Source organism: Aedes albopictus, chromosome 3 (genome assembly GCF_035046485.1).
Source record: "Aedes albopictus strain Foshan chromosome 3, AalbF5, whole genome shotgun sequence".
In the NCBI taxonomy this organism is placed as follows: Eukaryota; Metazoa; Arthropoda; class Insecta; order Diptera; family Culicidae; genus Aedes; species Aedes albopictus.
This window is the reverse complement of record NC_085138.1, coordinates 12,918,332-12,939,871: the sequence shown is the minus strand read 5'-3', so window position 1 is coordinate 12,939,871 and position 21,540 is coordinate 12,918,332. Positions and strand designations below refer to the sequence as shown.

Here is a 21,540-nt window from a genome sequence, read left to right as displayed (position 1 = left end):
TTAATTTTAATTTTAATTTTAATTTTAATTTTAATTTTAATTTTAATTTTAATTTTAATTTTAATTTTAATTTTAATTTTAATTTTAATTTTAATTTTAATTTTAATTTTAATTTTAATTTTAATTTTAATTTTAATTTTAATTTTAATTTTAATTTTAATTTTAATTTTAATTTTAATTTTAATTTTAATTTTAATTTTAATTTTAATTTTAATTTTAATTTTAATTTTAATTTTAATTTTAATTTTAATTTTAATTTTAATTTTAATTTTAATTTTAATTTTAATTTTAATTTTAATTTTAATTTTAATTTTAATTTTAGTTTTAATTTTAATTTTAATTTTAATTTTAATTTTAATTTTAATTTTAATTTTAATTTTAATTTTAATTTTAATTTTAATTTTAATTTTAATTTTAATTTTAATTTTAATTTTAATTTTAATTTTAATTTTAATTTTAATTTTAATTTTAATTTTAATTTTAATTTTAATTTTAATTTTAATTTTAATTTTAATTTTAATTTTAATTTTAATTTTAATTTTAATTTTAATTTTAATTTTAATTTTAATTTTAATTTTAATTTTAATTTTAATTTTAATTTTAATTTTAATTTTAATTTTAATTTTAATTTTAATTTTAATTTTAATTTTAATTTTAATTTTAATTTTAATTTTAATTTTAATTTTAATTTTAATTTTAATTTTAATTTTAATTTTAATTTTAATTTTAATTTTAATTTTAATTTTAATTTTAATTTTAATTTTAATTTTAATTTTAATTTTAATTTTAATTTTAATTTTAATTTTAATTTTAATTTTAATTTTAATTTTAATTTTAATTTTAATTTTAATTTTAATTTTAATTTTAATTTTAATTTTAATTTTAATTTTAATTTTAATTTTAATTTTAATTTTAATTTTAATTTTAATTTTAATTTTAATTTTAATTTTAATTTTAATTTTAATTTTAATTTTAATTTTAATTTTAATTTTAATTTTAATTTTAATTTTAATTTTAATTTTAATTTTAATTTTAATTTTAATTTTAATTTTAATTTTAATTTAAATTTTAATTTAAATTTAAATTTAAATTTAAATTTAAATTTTAATTTTAATTTTAATTTTAATTTTAATTTTAATTTTAATTTTAATTTTAATTTTAATTTTAATTTTAATTTTAATTTTAATTTTAATTTTAATTTTAATTTTAATTTTAATTTTAATTTTAATTTTAATTTTAATTTTAATTTTAATTTTAATTTTAATTTTAATTTTAATTTTAATTTTAATTTTAATTTTAATTTTAATTTTAATTTTAATTTTAATTTTAATTTTAATTTTAATTTTAATTTTAATTTTAATTTTAATTTTAATTTTAATTTTAATTTTAATTTTAATTTTAATTTTAATTTTAATTTTAATTTTAATTTTAATTTTAATTTTAATTTTAATTTTAATTTTAATTTTAATTTTAATTTTAATTTTATTTTAATTTTATTTTAATTTAATTTTAATTTAATTTTAATTTAATTTTAATTTAATTTTAATTTAATTTTAATTTAATTTTAATTTAATTTTAATTTTAATTATAATTAAAATTAAAATTAAAATTAAAATTAAAATTAAAATTAAAATTAAAATTAAAATTAAAATTAAAATTAAAATTAAAATTAAAATTAAAATTAAAATTAAAATTAAAATTAAAATTAAAATTAAAATTAAAATTAAAATTAAAATTAAAATTAAAATTAAAATTAAAATTAAAATTAAAATTAAAATTAAAATTAAAATTAAAATTAAAATTAAAATTAAAATTAAAATTAAAATTAAAATTAAAATTAAAATTAAAATTAAAATTAAAATTAAAATTAAAATTAAAATTAAAATTAAAATTAAAATTAAAATTAAAATTAAAATTAAAATTAAAATTAAAATTAAAATTAAAATTAAAATTAAAATTAAAATTAAAATTCGAATTCAAATTAAAATTAATTAAAATTAAAATAAACATTAAAATTTAAATTTAAATTAAAACAGGCTCCGATTTTTTTATTAAATATGTTTCGTCCAGCTTTCATTCGAGGTAGAAGTGCGGTTGTAGTAGTGAACGCCGATAAAAGTTCACTACTACAATCACACTTCTTGCTCGGATGACAGCTGGAATGAAAACAAGCAGCATAAAATTTATGCCTAACATTCGTCTAACAGCCCATACTAAAACATGTCTAACGTTAGTCTAATGTTAGACTAACAAACATGTTTCGAATTTGCAACATGTCTAACAAAAGTGTGTCATATCTGTCTAATTTTAGACTAACATTAGCCAAAAGTGAGACAAAAAGTTAGCCTAACATGCTGGCCAGTTAGTCTCACATTAGGCTAATGTTAGGCTAACCCTCCGTACTGGGTGTATTCTCATCGCAGCCGACTGAAAGCGGCTTGGTTAGTTGCGTTCGCGGAGCAACGAAATGTGGTTGGGATGTCGTTTTGATTGGATTGGAGCAGGCAAACTGTAATTGGGTTTTGTCTTTGCACGAATCGGACCTTACTGTTGTCGATTGTACTCGGACACCTTTCCCACTATTTTTGCACATTAGTGCCTCTTTTTTCACCGTGTACTCCAATTCAATTTTCTCCATCGCTTTGGAGAACTTTTCATCCATCTCCGCAAGCTCGCGCTCGAATTCCAGTGCCATGCGCCGTTCTTCATCCTCGCACTGTTTGCGCCAAAGTGCTTTCCTTCCTTCCAACTCTTCGAGTTGCTGTTTCAGGATATCCAGTCGGGTCGCCATACCGACCTCTTTGTTTTGATGATTTATCATCATTGAAGTTTGTTGGCGCGAGTTTCTTCGGGATTAGTGAAACACATACTGAGAGCAGCGTATTTCACGGCAGCTTCAATGCTATATTAATTTAAATTCATTTTAATAATTTACATTGTGTTTTACTTAAAATTAACTTACATGATAGTTTCTTAATCACTAACGAACTCTCTCACTCGACGCACAACTTAACACTAAATCTAGTAACAATTCTTATACACTTAATTCCTATTGGATAATAAAAAGTTGCCAGTTTCACCAAAATTCCGTCGCAACAAGGCTCAATAGTGAATCGCATACCTTCCAAAACCAAAAAACAATAATCCACAAAATACCAAGCAAGTCAAAGTAAGAAAAAGCGGCCGATTGTTTATTTTGTCAATTATAACAAACGGAAACTTCTACCCTCTCCGATTCGCCGGAAAAAATGTTCCTTCAGTTCTGGAAAATATATTATCCCCAATTAAGCCTTTAATTGAATTGTCCGCGTGGTCTTGTAGTACCCCTGCTAGGTAAGAACCAGTCATTGCCATACATATTAAATGCTAGACATGACCCCATGGATAGCATTTGCATATATAAAAGCTTTGCTGATGTGACTTTCCTATTAGGAAATTCGAATTCCCATAGAATGAGATCATTCATTTGCACTACAACACCATAGGAGATAATATCACATTGGCTGATTACAGTACCATTGCGAAAAATCTCCCTTTTCCCCCTATCCGCAACCCGGGGACGCGCTCTGTTGGATTTCGAAAGCCTCGGAGAATATTATGTACAAACCTTCAATGGCATTCCCACACACTAACCCACATTGCCCATTCAGGGGTCTGACTGGGCCTATTACCCTCCCGCAGTATGTAGTATTCTCACCAACTTGGAATTATATTTTCCCGGCACATAAATGACTTCGACAAATTTTCGATATACTATGCAGTATCATGATCAGTATAACAATATCAGATGGCTTGAAGATCTGATATAACAGAATTGTTTGCCATTGATTATACATTCAGCTACCAATCATTACTGCAAAGCACATCGACTACATGCTTGAAATCAAAGCTTCCTGAAAGATATAATCCAAGCCCAGGGTAGTCCCTGAAAGAATCTCGGGAGAAACCCCTGAGAGAATTCAGGGCGAAAACTCTAGCGGACATCTGTGAAAAATAAATGGAGTCCTCGGAAGAATTTTCAAGGAAATCCATAAAAGAAGCCCGGCAGAATTCCCCGAAGGAACCCCTAAAAACCCTGGGAGCAGTTACTGAATGAATCTCAAAACGAGTCTTCTTGAATTTCTTCAAAGAAACCCTGAAAGAATCCCGGGGGAGCTCTCTGAATGAAACCCCTGATGGAATCTCAGGAGAAATCCCTGAAGGAATCGTTGAAGTTGAATCATTGAAAACTCCTACAGGAAAAAAAAAATCAAGTGGGAATCGCGGAAGAAATTCTTGGAGGAATCACTCCCTGGAGGAATTTCTTAAGAAGGATTTAGGAATCCTTCTTCAGGAACCTCTGAAGAAATGTCAGAAGGAATACCTATAGGAATCTGAGTGGAATCATTAGAAGAATTAGGGAGGAGTCACGAATGGTTACTGTGATAAAATTCCCCAGGAAACTCGGGCTGATTCAGAGAAAGAACATTCCCGAATAAATCCCATAAGCAATCTTTAAAAAAATTTTGGGAGGAGTACTTGAAAGAATGCTAAATTAAATCCCGGGAGAAGTCAATGATAGAATCTCGAAAAGAATTGCAGAAAAAACACTTAAGTCACTCCGGGAAAAATCTTTGAAAGAATCTCTGAACTATTCTTGAGAGAAAAAAAAAATGTAACTATTTTTGGAAACATCACCTTCTTGCAAAGCTGTGGATTGTTTTTATCCTTTCCAAGTAAGTAATGTACAGCCACTACTAGATGGGAAAAGTTCTACGATCTTTGATACAAAATGTGGTATCCATGGAAATGACGAATTACGATGCAGGGTGCCTGTACCAGTTATCACACTACCTGAGAAAAACTATTTCTACAAAAATAATAAGATAAAAGACCGACGAATATCATCGATATGTCAAATAATTGAATACACAGTTAGTCGCTTTCGGTATTTTTACCGAAATTTCACCTGCAAAAAATACAAAATTTTGGTAAAATTTTATGGTTTATCTGTCAAACTTTAACGAAGTTCGGTGAATCTTGCCTGTTTTACTGATTTTTTTCGTTAAACAAAACCTAACTGTTGAGATTTCGGCAAAATATTACCGAAGTTGGTGATTTTTATAAGTGTGTAGCTTTCATACTTTACAGGAAGAATATAGAAAGGGAGCCAACATTACTTTTAGTATTCATAACGGCGTGTGCCAATGATAGGAACGCTGTACCAGTTATGGACACATTTGTTAATTTTGGTTCTACTTCGCACTATTTGCATGCATTCCTTATGGAATTAGCCATAATTATGGCGAAATAGGGTGCAAGGAAGCCGAAAAATTAAGGAAAATTATTTATTTCTTTCACAATTTGAGCAAATTGTGAAATTTGAATAATTGCAACCACCTTTTGTGAACGTGATCTGTTGTTCACAATTTCACAAGGTTAAAAATCAACTATGGTGAATTTGAGGTACTATAGCCTATAGCTTTGCAAGAAGGACAAGTTTTAAAAATAGTGCCAAAATATTTCCGAATAATCCCAAAAGGATCCTCCATTTAAAGGAATCTTGGGTGGAATCAATGAAGCAATTGCTAACGGAATTCCCGATTAATTTCTGAAGGTATCCTTGACAGAAGCATGGAGAAATCCCTGAAACAAACTTAGGAGAACTCTAAAGAAAAGTTGGGAAATACCAAAAAATGAATCCCGGGGGAAATCGCTGAAGGAATCCCGGGAAAATGCTGAAAGTAAACAATAAAATAATCTCGGGAACAATTGATGAAGAAAACTCTGAAGCAATCTCTGAATAAATCCTGAAAGAATTCCGGAAAGGATTCTGGGAAACATCTAGGAAGGAATGTTGGAAGGAATCCCTGGATAAATTTTAAAAGTGATCACCGGAAGATTCTTTGGAAGAATTCCTATTTAAATCTAGGAATGAGCCCAGTAAAATAACAATGTTCAACAATTTTGATGTCATTAAAAGTATACTCAATTTTGATCTCAGTTTCTGAAAGTACTTGATACAAACTTGCAAACATAGGGACTAGGGAGATTCGCAAATTGTCGAACGGTTAGTACTAAAATTTGTGGAACGCTTAAGTTTGGCCCAACTTTCGATAAAATTTGACCCGATTGGGATCCGTCATGCGATTATTAATTTCCCCCCTAAAGTCTGGGGAATTTAGGGAGAATCCAAGGAAGTTTCGGCGGATTATCAAAAGTGTTTTCAAGCTGTTTCAGGCTTTCAGGTTTCTGATATCAGGGATACATTCCCTGGAACTCCCCTGAAACCGCCTGAAACCCCCTGAAGCCTATTGAAAACCCCTTGAACGCACCTGAAACCCCCTGAGACATCCCAGAAACCTTTGGAAGCCCGTGGAACACTTCTGGAAAACTCTGTAACACCCCTGGCACCCTCCAAGCTCTCTGGAACGCCCCTGCAACCCATTGAATCGCTCCTGAAACCCCCTGGAACGTCCCTGGACCCTTTTAATCCTCTGAATCCCTATGTAACACCCCAGAAACGCCCCTGAAACTCCCGCAGGTTATGCCAGTGTTCAACAATTGGATCATAGATTCATAATGAAGGAGTGGTTATTTTTTTTACAAATAAAGTTAAAATAAAAACGTAATTTTAAACAATGGTAAAATATAAAGGACATCCTCCCAGTTGTTGTAACTATGCTGTGATTTTAAAATTTGTGGTCGCTTTGCCAGTAAAGCTTATTTCATAATACCAGTTTTTTAACATTCCGCATCTCGCGCGGTTAGCCACCAACGTTAGCATTGTACAAAATACAACAGCGCGGTCGCTCGAGGGTTAAATTTCTTAAAATTAATCTTAAGAAATGTGAAGTTTTCGTGCCATCAGCGGTACAACATTTTCAATTAAGTTTTTTAACAGAAAATATTTATAATTTTTCATCATTCGTTTACATTGAGAGAGAATTACTTAAGTTCGATTTATAATATTGTTTTCACAATTGGCGAATCTCCCTACTCAAATATGAACCTATTGAGAACGACGACCAAAATCACTAACAATATGTAATGTTTTAAGCTATCTGCAGTAAAAACACTATGTAAAATTGAAATTCAGTTCTCGACATTGTATATCGTGTTGTGTATTTTGGTGCCATGAACATTTTGTCTGAATAATTTGCAAAAATAATTGTATAACTCAAATTTTCAGCCAAAAACTTGATAGTGCTATAATTTATGGCAAATTTCTTTAAAAAAATCGGTAATTTCTCGAGAAAATAGTCGAACATTTAAATTTTAATTTTATAAAAATTTTATTAGATTTTTAAAGAATTTACTTCTTGTAAACAACGACGCTGTTGATTTAAAGTTTATATCTGAATTTCTGCTAAAAACAGCAATGCAAAATTTCCATTCCTCCATGTACTTTCGCAAGAAGTTGATTTCGGAAATTTGTTGAACATTCTTCTGGGAGGTCTCACGAAACTTCCCTCGTAGTTGCATTTGAACTTTTAATGTTCAAATTTTTGCTTAAATTAACGATTATGCTAGAAATTGATCCAGATAGTCATATTTGTTTTGCAATATTCTTCACCTAGCTTTTGTGAAAGGCGCATAAAAACCTAATTTTCTTCTGCAAAAAATCATAACTCGAAAACGGTTTGAAATGATGCCTTCGAAGTAGGTATGGCTGGTCAAATGCTTCCAACTATATTCTCTAGAATTTTTATCGATTTGTAGAACAATCAAAAGGAAACAATTTTTGAGATTTTTAATACCAAAAAAATATTCTACGGGCAGTTCTAATGAATAAAATTATACATATATATATATATATATATATATATATATATATATATATATATATATATATATAGAAGTCAGTCTACCATCTAAGCCATCTCATTCGCCTTCGAAGTCATATCAACCGTTGCCGCCAATGTGACTCCCTGATTGCGTAGGATAATAAAGCGTTTGTGACTATTTTGTGAAATATAGGTTCCCGTACTCCGAAAAATTTCCCTCGTTGATACGCCCTGAGACCCGGAATCGCAATTTGGTCTTGAAAGCCCACCCTAGAGGCTGCCGTTGGCTCAAGACCAGCAGCCTCGGGTTTTCCTCCGGTTAAGGCTTTGAGATTCCGAGGTCCAAAAGAGGTCTTATACTATTTTGGACACAGAAAATTTCAAAAAAAAATTTCTTTTGCATGCATCTATGAAAAATAAAAGTTCGAGAAAAATAGTTGGAAGCGTTTGACTATGCTACTTTGCAAAATTTAAGACTGAAAATCAGATTTCTACACCATATTACAACAACTATTTCACATTAGATACCAACACCCACCCACCCCTAGTCATTTCGTTACTGCATTATGCACACAATTAGAATTGCAATTTGGCAGCTCGAGCAGCGGCGAGTAGTTGCACTTACCCCGTTCCTGTTGGTTACATCTGGATCTTCGACGACGAACTTGTACCACACGATCCAGAAGACGCAGCTCAGCGCCAGCGAGACGAACAAGTTGATGTGGATGCGTATGCGGGTGCACTTGAGAGTCCTGGGTGGAGAAAAGTATACATATAGAAAAAGGAAAACGAAACGAGATGTGAAACACTCATGATGGCAAAGTCAAACCGCTAAAAGTTATTCCATTTCATGGTGTTGCTGCTGTTGCAGACGCTGTTGCAATGCAATCCTGGGTGCAATTTTATAGCGCCACCAAAGAATGGGATTGGGAGAGTACCCTCTTGTGATATTGGAACAGATTGCGTAGAAGATGATCGAAACAGGTGACGTAAACGATAATGGCTTATGGTGTATTGATTGAATGGCACGAAAAGATGTTTGAAATCAAATTTGATACTAAATTGGCGCCAAAGACCTATAACAAGTGGACGTTCTTGGGCAGAATTTAGAGTTTGATTTTATCGATTTCTAGTTTTCGTACGGTGCTTTTTCATCTATATGAAGCAAAGTTGAGTAAAAGCTTCGGTAATATTTTCTACATTGTGCATACCAGAAAAAGTTTTATTTTCCATTTATTGTATCTCATCAAACATAGGAAACGCTTTTCCTGACTCTTCATACATATAAAATAGCTAATTGATAGCCTTACATCTTAATGAAAGGAAACTTTGTCTTGCTTTGTTGGATGTGCAGGTGTCTGATAACAAGGTAAGAACTGGATGACTATCACTAGGCTTTCAAACCCACTTCTGTAATATGGGATCAATACCACCCCGAGGAATTTGAGAAACAATGTAATTACAAAGATCAATCTGATTCTGAATTATTTTGTGTGAGATGATACGTTCTTTAAAGCAGTATATTAAGTGATTTTTTTGAGCAAGCTTGAATACAAACCACATAGAATACATTTCTCCTATTTTTTTTTTTTTTTTTGATAGATGATAGTTTGGCAATTTGAACTCAAAATGAACGAAAGCCTTCGAATTTGAGAGGTCTCTTAATGATTAAAGATTACGCCTCCGTATTATATGTTTAGTGTTTAATGCTTCACAAAGCTTTAATGATAGGATGATAAGCTCTTATACCATATCTCATAACCAATCTATCTGGAGAATGATGTGATTTGATAGCTAATAAAGAAATTTATAGGCATACATCGTTCACGTCCCATTATAAATTGAGTAAGAGCCTTTTCATATGGCTGTTTCATTATCTTGATTTGCCAAATAACGATTTAATGACAATACCACATCAACAATATTAGACCACATCACACGATTCACGGCTCATGCCTTGCATCCTCTGAAAATCATGGGTGGGCTTACAAGTAAGCGAGTGTTGCTACTCTGGATACTCTCATATTTCTACTTATTTTATCGATTTTAGCTTTCGTGAATGAGTAGCTTATTAACAATCTTAATTGAGCTGGAACATACATTATTTTTTTCAGTCTTTCAACATGTTCTTTTCTTTCAAATTTTAACAAATTGATAGTAAGACATGTCTGTCTATGTCTGTCTATACTGGCACACAGCAGGTTTGCTGTTATGTCTGTAATATACTGGAAAACTTACATATAATGAGAAGTCACATCGATTTATTTACATAGGGTTCGGAGCCAGTGGGCTGCAAAATGGTGTATCGGCAAGGAGCGTCCATCATAGCTGTGGCCCTTTCAAGTTCCGACCTCATGCTTCCACGGGTCAAGCGATGACAAAGACCGCCAGGTAAGCTTAGCTGATAGTATAGCCTAAGCACTGCGTCTCTCCACCAAGAAGGTGCGGTTCAAACAGCATCTATTCAGGCAACCAGCGGCTAAGTTGAAATGCTGTATCGCGTCAGCTATACCTAAGGAAGCAGCCCCTTCAACGCGATGTAGGCAGCGCGGACCGGTGCGATAGCCTGCTGAAATCCTTCAAACACCAAGAAAAGCAATAGCGTAAACGGCTTGATTCAACGGCAACAGACCCGGCAACGAATTAAGGACTCCGCACGTAATAATATCCTAAAACACACCTGACGACAACTGAAAGGTGAAGCTTGCTCCCAGATAGACCACGTGTTGGTCGATGGGCGACATTTTTTGGACGTCATAGATATGAGGTCCTACAGAGGCCCGAACGTTGACTCGGATCATTGTAACCGAAAAAATTCGGGCGCGATTATCCAACGTCACGGGTTCAAAAAACAACAGATCGATGCGTTTCAATATCCAACGCTTATCAGCCGAAGGGGTTGCTGCACAGTACCATCAGAAGTTGAACGAGAGGATAGGAGACCAACGGATCTGGGAATGTCAACAGTTTATGGGGGTTTACCCATGAAGCAGTGACAACAATAGCTCAATAGGCGATAGGTACCGCATAGCGGCGCGGAGTGTCATCGACGGGTGTCAACGAGTGATGAACGAAAATAATGACGCCAGAAGTCAAATGCTAGTGGCCGGTACTCGACTCAACAGAGAGCGGAACAGGGCGGCCAGAGCAGCAGAGAAACGAATTCACCGGAGTAAAAAAACGGCAGCACGAAGGGAGTGTGATTGCTGGAGCGCAGGAAAGCATGTACAGGAATAACATGCGGAGGATTTATACAAATGTCAATGGTGCGCGGCACCAGACAGCGCAAGTGCCCGCCATGTGCAGTGACCGGGAAGGAGATTCGCTGATAGACACAACAATGGTGACAGCCAGGTGAAAGGCGTACTTCGAAGATTTGTTGAATGGTAGCAGGAACAGGATTACCATAATGGATGACGGTCAAGCAGTGGAACCACCAACACTGGACGAGGTTAAGAAGGCACTTAAAGAACTAAAAAACAGCAAGGCTACTGGGAAGGGCGAGATCTCGGTCGAACTTCTCAAGCACGAAAGCGAGCAGCTACATAAATCAATCCACCAGATTATTGTAAATATCTGGGAGGATAAAGAATTGCCTACCAGCTGTTTGGATGGCCTCATATGCCCAATCTACAAGAAAGGGTGCATACTAGAGTGTGCCAAATTACAGAAGGATTACTCATTTAAATTCGGAATATAAGGTACTGTCAAGTGTCTTGTTCCACAGACTGAGAGCTCTTGAGGAGTCCTTCGTCGGCGAATACCAGGCTGGTGGAAGGCCAATCAACAACGGATCAAATGTTTAACCCATGGTTTAACCTGCGGATGATCCTAGATAAATTTCGGGAATATAACTCGCAGACTCACCATCGATTCAATGAAAATAAATGAGCTTTGGTAGATAATGTCAGAATTTTTTTTTTTTTTTTTTATTTACGTGTATTTTAACTTAGAGCTAATTCTACACTTTATGTGTCAGAACATGATTTTCCGGTGAAACTAGTTAGGCTGATACGCGCAACGCTGGATGGATCAAAATCAAGTATTCGGATCGCAGACGAAGTGTCTACATCGTTTGTGACCTTGGATTTATTGAATCAGGGTGATGCTCTTTCAAATTTAGTACAATATTTCACTCGAAGGAGCGATTAGGAGGTCTGGTGTGCAAAAGAATGTCACTTTCATCACACGGTCATACATGTTTGTCGGCTTGACGATTACTTTTACCAAGACGAAGTACATGATAGCGGGTAGAGACAGAGACAGGCCTAGTGGTGTTAGTGCTGAAGTAGTGATTGATGAGGATGTGTTTGAACTTGTTGAAGAATTTGTTTCACGAATTGTGTGGACTGTTCAATTTATAAAACGGACAACTTTACATGGCTATAAAAAGAAGACGCGTAGTTCAAATTTAACCACCCTTGTTTCGTTGTTCAGTACATCATCTTTCATGTGCCATGCTGCAGCAGCATGAGTAATAAGCATTCTGGCGAAGTTTAAACTCGATTGGAAAATTTGTTGTTGAAATATTAATGTCTCAAGGGAGATTCGATTTTTTTTATTAAAACTTAATTGTAAAGCAAAAGGGGCATGAACCTATTCAATAAACAATTTTTTTATACATCCAGTCGAAAGTAGGAATAATGCGGTTTCAAATGCAGAAAACTGCTTCTTAATAGCATTGCTGGTTTGGTTCCTGTGTGCCATTACAGGCACCGTAATCAAAACAGTTTGGTTCTTTGAAAGTTCATCCAAATAACAATGCAACCTAATGCAAATTTTACATAACAATGAAGTAGGAAATAAAAAAAATTACATTCGATTGTTATTAAATAAAGTGTACAATAACATAGGACCAACATTGTTGAGAATAAACAATAACCAGATTCGCTAGAGTCGAAAATCTGCATCAATGCAGCAAAAAATTTGCATTTTTTTTAATATGACCATCTTTATGGATTAAATTTTTGATGAAGAATGCAATTAAACAATTTTTTTCTTCTGTATCATTCAGAAAGCAATATTTTTCTACTCTGGACAAAATTTTAGCCGAATTTGTTGTGCTATTGCATCACAGGACTTGAATAAATATTTATTTAATAATTTCTATGAAAATCAGGCAATTCACTATAACAAGCTGGAGGCAACTTGGTGCATTATTACTAACCAACTATTGAGCTTTACCTTTAGTAAAATAGTATAAGATTCCAATACATTGAAATCTTCATGAAAATTTGCATGTTTAGTATGTGGAAAGTTATGTCGAATTTTGAGAAATGGGTTTTTATTGATGTTTTACGAAAACCGCTTCAGTTACACAATAAAGAACATTTTGCTTAATGTTATATTTTTCCTACATTTGAGTATAGCTATAGAAAGTTATGCAAAAAACTGAAAATGATTTTATTGAAAAATAAAAAAGTTATCGCACAAGCAAGTTGTCCGTTTTATAAATTGAACAGTCCTTACTTGTGACATGACGTTTCCGTAAAGTAAAATGGTACAGCTACGAATAGGACCTTTTACGAATTGCGTAACCATCTTAGGCCCCGTTACTTGTAAACGCAAACGAAATTTGCTATATATAAGACGCTGATTATTCCGTTTGCTCTATACGGTCACGAGGCGTGGACATTAAGAAGGTAGACCGAGAAGCTTGCGGAGTTTTTGAGCGCAAAGTGCTGTTGCCAATTTTCGGTGGGAAACAAGAAAATGGAGTGTGGCGCAGATGCATGAATCACGAGTTTATGCTTTATGGTTTATTGAGTACATTCATCGGACGCCTTGGTCTACATGAAAAAAAAAGAGTTTAAAAGCTCATAAAAGTGACCTTACAATCTGTCACGGAAAGATTTAGCACTAATATTAAAGTCAAACATTGAAAAACAATTATTAAAAACATCACACATAGCTCCAATGGACTCATGTTATCCGTAATTAGTCCGGTGAAATGGCAGTCGTAGAAAGCTTCTTTGTCGCAGTACTCCGGCTCCGATGTTGATGTCAAACTGAGCTAGTATTCAAGAAGCGTCAACTTCACACAGCAGGGCTTTAGCCACATAGTACCCTCTAGCTACTGTCCTGCGTCTTTCCAAGTTGTACCAAGTGTACAAAGATGCGAATATTGTGAAACGCATATAAGGGGCTGTCCATAAACCACGTGGTCATTTTTTTGGGACTTTTCAACCCCCCTCCCCCCCCCCCCCCGCGTGGTCATTTGTCCATACAAAATTTTTTATTTGTCCATACAAAATGGTCATTGGCCGAAACCGCCCCCCCCCCTCATGACCACGTGGTTTATGGACAGCCCCTAAGGCCGGCAGACTGGACACGTAATGCGAATGTCGGAAGGAAGAACAACGAAAACAATATTCAGCAGGGAACCATGTAGAGGTCAGCGACTTCGTTGGGGGCCGCGAACGCGCTTGCTGCACGCGGTTGAAGAAGATCTACGATCCCTACACGTTCGGGGAAACTGAAGGAACATCACTCAAGACCGACGAAGATGGTGCTCTACTATACGCTCGGCGTTGGAGTAAAGTTTGTCGCCATCAACGCACCCAGGAGTGTGTCAGGCGGCCCAAGAGCGTTTCGGGAGGGGGTGTGGTCACAAATAGCGTTCAATGGAAACATCCTAGGAATAATTCATAAGTAAACATTATCCACACATAAGTGTGATCGAGCCCCTGGTACCCGAATTGGTCAAGCAGAAAAGGCCTAGGCGTGGTGTGGGCTCGGTAGTGAGCCCTGCTGCGCATTCAAAATAAAACGGACAAATTCGGATGTACCACTGAACAATCGACCTGACACTACTTCCGAATGTTCCTTGCCCAGCTAGGAGCGCCTTGGGTACATCAGGAAAGATGCCTGCATGTACCTGATAATGGTATACTCTTGAGTTTGATGGTTGATGCGCTTGCAATGGTAACTGACATGGTACACGCTAAAATATCCAGCATACGGTGAGCTGGTAGCGACGTCATTCTATACAGATGTACAGAGATATGAATTCAGAAGCGAACGTGAGCGGTGAGGTAGAGAGCGCGATGGAACAGCACCGACAGAGTAAACGTAGATGAGTGGTGAAGACCTCATGCGGACGCTGATCTGCAACAGGTGTGGGCTACATTAAACCTCTTTTTATGCAAGTTTTTATTATGTAGGTACTCTTGATTTATGTACGTTTTTATACTCTGCATAAAAAGAGGGAGAGCTTCTCAGCACCAATATTTTGCATAAGAAAATATAATAAGGACGATCACCATGGAAACGGTGGCCAGTGGACGTTTATAGGAGAAAGCACAGGGAGGTTGCAGGGGTGTTTCAGGGGTCCCTAGGGGTTTAAGTACAATCAAGGAGATCTCAGAAGGGGGATTAAAAGGTCCTGCCGAAGGGCATCAGGGAGCTCCAGTGAATCTCAGTGGCAATTCAGGGGGACTCAGGGGTGAAGATTGCGTGAGATTGTGCGGACATTGATTTTCGGAGCGGGTTTCAGGGGCGTTTTCGGTGGTCTGAGGGGGGTTTTGAAGACATTGAGTTTCAGAGGATTCTCGACGGGATTTTTAAGCGTTACGGGGGCATTTTTGGTGGTTTTGGATGGTCTCGCGTTGCATGGGGTTCGAGGGGTTTTTAGGGGGATTTAGACAGCATTTTAGGAGGTTTAAGAAGGTTTTCAGCGTATTTCAGAGGCGTTACGGTGGTTTCAGATGGTGTCAGGTGCGTTATATGCATAGGGGATTTTGAGGAAATTTGGAAGCATTTCAGGAAGTTTCAGAGGATTTCTAGCGACTTTCAAAGGCGTTACGAGGACATTACGAAGAAGTTGTTGGGGGTTTCGGAGGGTCTCAGTGCGTTACGTGGGGTTCGAGGGTGTTTAAGTGGGATATTAGAAGCATTCCAGGAAGAATCAGAAGGTTTCAGCGGATTGCAGAAGTGTTACGAAGGCATTACTAAGACGTTTTCGGGGGTTTCCAAGGGACTTAGATGCGTTACATGGAGTCCGAGAGGGTTTTAGGTGGATTTTGAAAACATTTGAGGAAGTATCAGAAGATTTTAGCGGATTTCAGAGGCATTAAAAAGCCGTTTCCGGGGATTTCGAAGGGTCTTAGGTGCGTTACTGGGGTCCGAGGAGGTTTCAAGGGGATTTTGGAAGCATTTCAGCGGTTTCAGAGGCGCTATGGAGGCGTTACGAAGGGGGTTTCGGAGGGTCTCAGGTGCGGTATATGGCGCCCGAGGGAGTTTTAGGGGAATATTGCTTTAAAGGATTTCAAGAGATATCTTCAATAAAGCCCTTGTGTTCTGGCATCACGGCGCCGCATCACGTTTGATTGTATTGATAGTGTGAAAATGCGTATGATGTTATGACAGTTGAGCAAACAGTTTGGTAGAATCGCAACGTGGAAATAAGTGGGGTTGAATTTGCCACTATTAATTGAGGTAATAATTTAATTTTAATTGATATCTAATGAATTATATAAATAATTATACGACTCTAATAGCTTTGCACATCGAGTCGACAAAACCGCCTTTAAGGACAGAGTTTGTGAGCGAGAATTTAGCGGAGAAGACTATGTAAGATAACCTGTTTTGTATCATGTAACATAAATAATAAATGAATTGGATTTTTTCAGCTTTGAGCTGCTGCTACAAAAACGCACTGCTGCGAAGTCTATAATACAGTCCGAACATTCTCAAAGATAGCCACTCATTATGTCCGATAAAGGTGAGCGCTATGATTGTCGATCGTGTGACCGACCAAACTCAGCTGATATCGGGATGGTTGCTTGTGATGAATGTTCCACCTGGCACCATTACTCATGTGTCGGCGTGTCTCCGGGAGTTGAAACACGCCCATGGCGTTGCAACAAGTGTGCTATTGCATCTACATTAGCATCGACGTCTAAAGAACAACGCCGGCGAGATGGACCCGATTCGTTGACACCTCCTAACCCTCCTAAGGAGGTCGCAAACCGTGACTCTCGTAGCGTTCATAATCAGGTGGATGGTAACAAATCGTTGGATGGAAGAACTAATGCATCCGGTACTTCCAGTGTTCGTTCCCGAGCACGTCTAGCCCTACTGCGATTAGAAAACGAGCGTCTATTGGAACAGTCCAGGTTGGAAGAAGAACGTTTACGACTCGAGGATGAACGAATCCAGAGGGAGAAGGAGAGGGCGCTTCGTGCAAAGGAAATTGCGGCTATGGAAAAGTACTTGCAGGAAAAGCTCGAATTGGAAGAAATCATAAATGACGATAGTAGTTCCAAGGCAAGTAGCTCTAATGCTAGCGGTGGCACTAAAGCCAAACAAACCAAGGCTTGGCTGATAGACCAACACATGCAGTCTGATTCCAACATGAACAGCAGATGCGTTGAGCCACCAATAGGCAGCTTCCCACCCGGATCGTTTGCACCTGTACCCGAGGTACCGGAAGCTAGAGCCCTAATGATCGACCAGTCGGTCCACGGGGTGGGGCCTAGTGCAAATCAGCTGGCTGCGAGACAGATATGGCCCAGAAAGCTTCCTACGTTCTCCGGAGATCCAAGTGAGTGGCCCATATTCTATAGCAGTTTTGAAACTGCTAACATGGCCTGCGGGTTTTCGAATGTCGAAAATATCATCCGATTGCAAGAGTGTTTGCGAGGACCAGCAAGGGAAGCCGTCGTTACCAAATTGATGTTTCCGCAGAGTGTGCCGATGATCATAGAAACATTAAAGCGCTTATACGGAAGACCTGAGCTTTTAATCAAGACTTTGCTTGCGAAAGTTCGAAGTGTAGAAGCTCCTAAACCAGAAAGACTCGATACGTTGATGAACTTTGGAATGGCTGTGCAGCAGTTGTGCGATAGTCTGGAAGCAGCGAACCTAAAGGCACACCTTTCTAACCCAGCGCTACTCGACGAGCTAGTGGATAAACTTCCTGCAGCGATCAAACTAGACTGGGTTAGACACAAGCGAGCATTTCCAGATCCAACGTTAAAGGAGTTTGGAGGCTTCATGACAGCACTTGTTGAAGACGCCAGCGAAGTTACAACATTGTTGCAACCGAGAACGGATGTCAATAAGCAGGAAAAGGGGAAATCACGCGAACGAGGTCATCTGAACACCCACATTTTCAATGAGCTTGATTCACAGGATGGCATCGACAGGAAGCCTTGCCCAATATGCGAGCGTACTGACCACCGTGTTAGAAATTGCGAAAAGTTTCGACAGATGGATGTCCAATCACGAATTGCAGCCGCCGAAAGATGGAAGCTCTGCGAGGTGTGTTTATTTGACCATGGACGTTGGAAGTGTAGATCCAGATTTCATTGCACTGTTGGTAGTTGCCGCTCAAGACATCATCCGCTGTTACATCGCCCGATATCACCTGCTGAAGTCCAAGCAGACTGCCATACCCATGGTAAAGTAGGAAAATCAGTACTTTTCAGAGTTGTGCCGGTCACGTTATACAACGGGGATAGGTACGTCGATACGTATGCCTTCCTCGATGAAGGCTCCTCTTTCACCCTGATAGAATCCAGCGTTTCGCGTAGTCTTGGACTGGAAGGAAAATTGGAACCATTAGAAATGAGATGGACGTCAAATGTGGTTCGAAATGAAAAGGACTCTCGGCTAGTGGACGTTGAAATTGCTGGTCGAGGAAAGCAGGAGCGACACCTACTCAAAGAAGCCCATACGATCAATGGTTTGAATCTCCCTAGACAAAGCTTATCATTTGAGGATTTGAGCAAATGCTTCCATCATCTGCAAAACGTCCCAGTATCGTCCTATGCAAATGCAGTTCCAAAACTACTGATTGGTTTGCAAAATTTGGAGTTATTGGCACCTATAGAAAGCAAGATCGGTCAACCTGGCGACCCGATCGCGGTGCGTAGCGTCTTGGGTTGGGCTATCTACGGCCCGGGTGGAAAAGTAATGCAGAATCACTTGAACCATCACAATTGCAAATGCCCTGCTGATGACGAATTGAACGAAATGGTTCGGCAACGGTTTGTTCTTGAGGATGTAGGAGTGTCACCGACGCTATTGCCCGAACCTGCTGAAGAAAGAAGAGCTAGAAGGATGTTGGAAATGACGACCAGACGAGTGGGTGACCGATTTGAAACAGGTCTTTTGTGGAAGACCGACGAAATCAAGTTTCCTGATAGTCGAGCCATGGCCTTGCAAAGGATGAAGTGCTTGGAAACCAAATTAGCGAAAGACCCCGAATTGAAGGCCAATGTACAACAACAAATTCAACAGTATGTCCAAAAATCGTATGCACATAAAGCAACGGAGAAAGAACTTGCGGAAGCGGATCCAAACCGAGTCTGGTACCTCCCATTGAACGTCGTGCATCATCCTCGGAAGCCGAATAAAAAGCGACTAGTGTGGGACGCAGCCGCTCGAGTAGATGGTGTGTCTTTAAATTCCCAACTCTTGAAAGGTCCGGATCTGCTCGTATCACTTCCCTCTGTAATCTGCAAATTTCGAGAACGGCGCATTGGCTTTGGAGGCGATATTCGGGAAATGTTCCACCAAATCCGCATTAGGACGGTGGACAAACACTCCCAAAGATTCTTCTTCCGCTTCAACCTCAATCAACCACCAGACGTTTACGTGATGGACGTTGCGACGTTTGGAGCGACGTGTTCGCCTTGCTCTGCTCAGCACGTTCTGAAGGTCAACGCTGAAGAGCACGCGAACCTTTTTCCTGAAGCTGCGAAGGCAATTGTGGACAAGACCTATATGGACGATTATTACGATAGTGCAGATACCACAGACGAAGCAGTAGCTCGTGCGTTACAAGTGAGGGACATTCATAAAAACGGGGGATTCGAAATGAGGAATTGGTCGAGTAATAGTCCCGAAGTGTTGCTGAAATTAGGACAAACCGTTGAACCCCCAGGACCTTCGTTTGTCTGTGATAAAAGCGACGGATGGGAAAGGGTGCTGGGAATGATGTGGGACCCTGTTAAAGACGTCTTTGTGTTCTCTACCGATCTCCGAGGGGAACTGGCTGCTTACATTGCTGGAGATAAAAGACCAACAAAACGAATGGCTCTGCGGTGCATTATGAGTCTCTTCGATCCATTGGGACTCCTTGCACCGTACTTGGTGCACGGAAGGATGCTGCTTCAAGACGTCTGGCGTTCAGGTGTATCATGGGATGAAGAGGTGCAAGATGAAGAATTCGCAAAATGGAGACGCTGGACTGAACTTCTGAAGGGGATCGGCCAACTGGAGATTCCGCGTCACTACTTTAGCCGTGCAAGACAGGATGCCTGTAGAACTTTACAACTACACGTATTTACCGATGCTAGCGAAGCGGGGTACGGCTGTGCTGCATATTTCCGGATACTCGATGGCAGCAATGTAACATGTACTCTGGTGATGGCAAGAAGTAAAGTGGCTCCGCTGAAGCACCAATCTATCCCGAGAATGGAGTTACAAGCTGCACTTTTGGGAGCACGCCTTGTGCAGAATGTTTGCGAAAGGAGAAAGCACAGGGAGGTTGCAGGGGTGTTTCAGGGGTCCCTAGGGGTTTAAGTACAATCAAGGAGATCTCAGAAGGGGGATTAAAAGGTCCTGCCGAAGGGCATCAGGGAGCTCCAGTGAATCTCAGTGGCAATTCAGGGGGACTCAGGGGTGAAGATTGCGTGAGATTGTGCGGACATTGATTTTCGGAGCGGGTTTCAGGGGCGTTTTCGGTGGTCTGAGGGGGGTTTTGAAGACATTGAGTTTAAGAGGATTCTCGACGGGATTTTTAAGCGTTACGGGGGCATTTTTGGTGGTTTTGGATGGTCTCGCGTTGCATGGGGTTCGAGGGGTTTTTAGGGGGATTTAGACAGCATTTTAGGAGGTTTAAGAAGGTTTTCAGCGTATTTCAGAGGCGTTACGGTGGTTTCAGATGGTGTCAGGTGCGTTATATGCATAGGGGATTTTGAGGAAATTTGGAAGCATTTCAGGAAGTTTCAGAGGATTTCTAGCGACTTTCAAAGGCGTTACGAGGACATTACGAAGAAGTTGTTGGGGGTTTCGGAGGGTCTCAGTGCGTTACGTGGGGTTCGAGAATGGAGTTACAAGCTGCACTTTTGGGAGCACGCCTTGTGCAGAATGTTTGCGAAAATCATACAATTCAAGTGAATGATCGGTTCGTGTGGACGGATTCAACTACGGTACTTTCATGGATTCGATCGGATCATAGAAGATACATGCAGTATGTGGCTCATCGTGTAGGAGAGATCCAGTCGTTGACCGAGCCTAGGAATTGGAGATGGGTTCCCACAAAGGACAACGTAGCGGATGCCTTAACAAAGTGGGGTAAAGACACCGAACCAACTTCGCATGGCAGGTGGTTCAATGGTCCATTGTTTCTTAACCAACCCGAGGTCGATTGGCCACCGCAGAAAGCAATTCCGTTAAACACCGGGGAAGAACTTCGGGCCCGTTATGCACTTATCCACGTACCAGTACCTGAACCGTTCATAGATGTCGAACGAATTTCTAAATGGAAGATTCTTGTTCGTACAATGGCCCAAGTTCTTCGATTTGTTTCCAATTGTCGTCTGCGAGTTGAGGGCAAACCAGCGGAAACGGTAGAAGCGACATCCTTACAACAACGATACCTGAAATGTCTAACACCAACGGTTAGAGTTCCGCTGCAGCAGAGCGAATACTTAAAAGCGGAACAGTTACTTTGGCGTATAGCACAGGCCGAATGTTTTCCGGATGAGGTGAAGATCTTGACTCATAACCGAGATTTGCCGCTACAGCAATGGAAGAAAATCGA

The 21,540-nt window shown here is 38.0% G+C and overlaps 1 protein-coding gene across 1 annotated transcript in view; it reads right to left on the bottom strand.

Moving 5' to 3' along the window:
• The window catches only part of LOC109421803 (calcitonin gene-related peptide type 1 receptor), a 213,798-nt gene that overhangs the window by 57,135 nt on the left and 135,123 nt on the right, over positions 1-21,540 (bottom strand). The window contains exon 6 of the mRNA XM_062860396.1: positions 8,392-8,518. Within this exon, the coding sequence (XP_062716380.1) occupies positions 8,392-8,518 (127 nt within the window). The remainder of the gene's footprint in view (positions 1-8,391; positions 8,519-21,540) is intronic.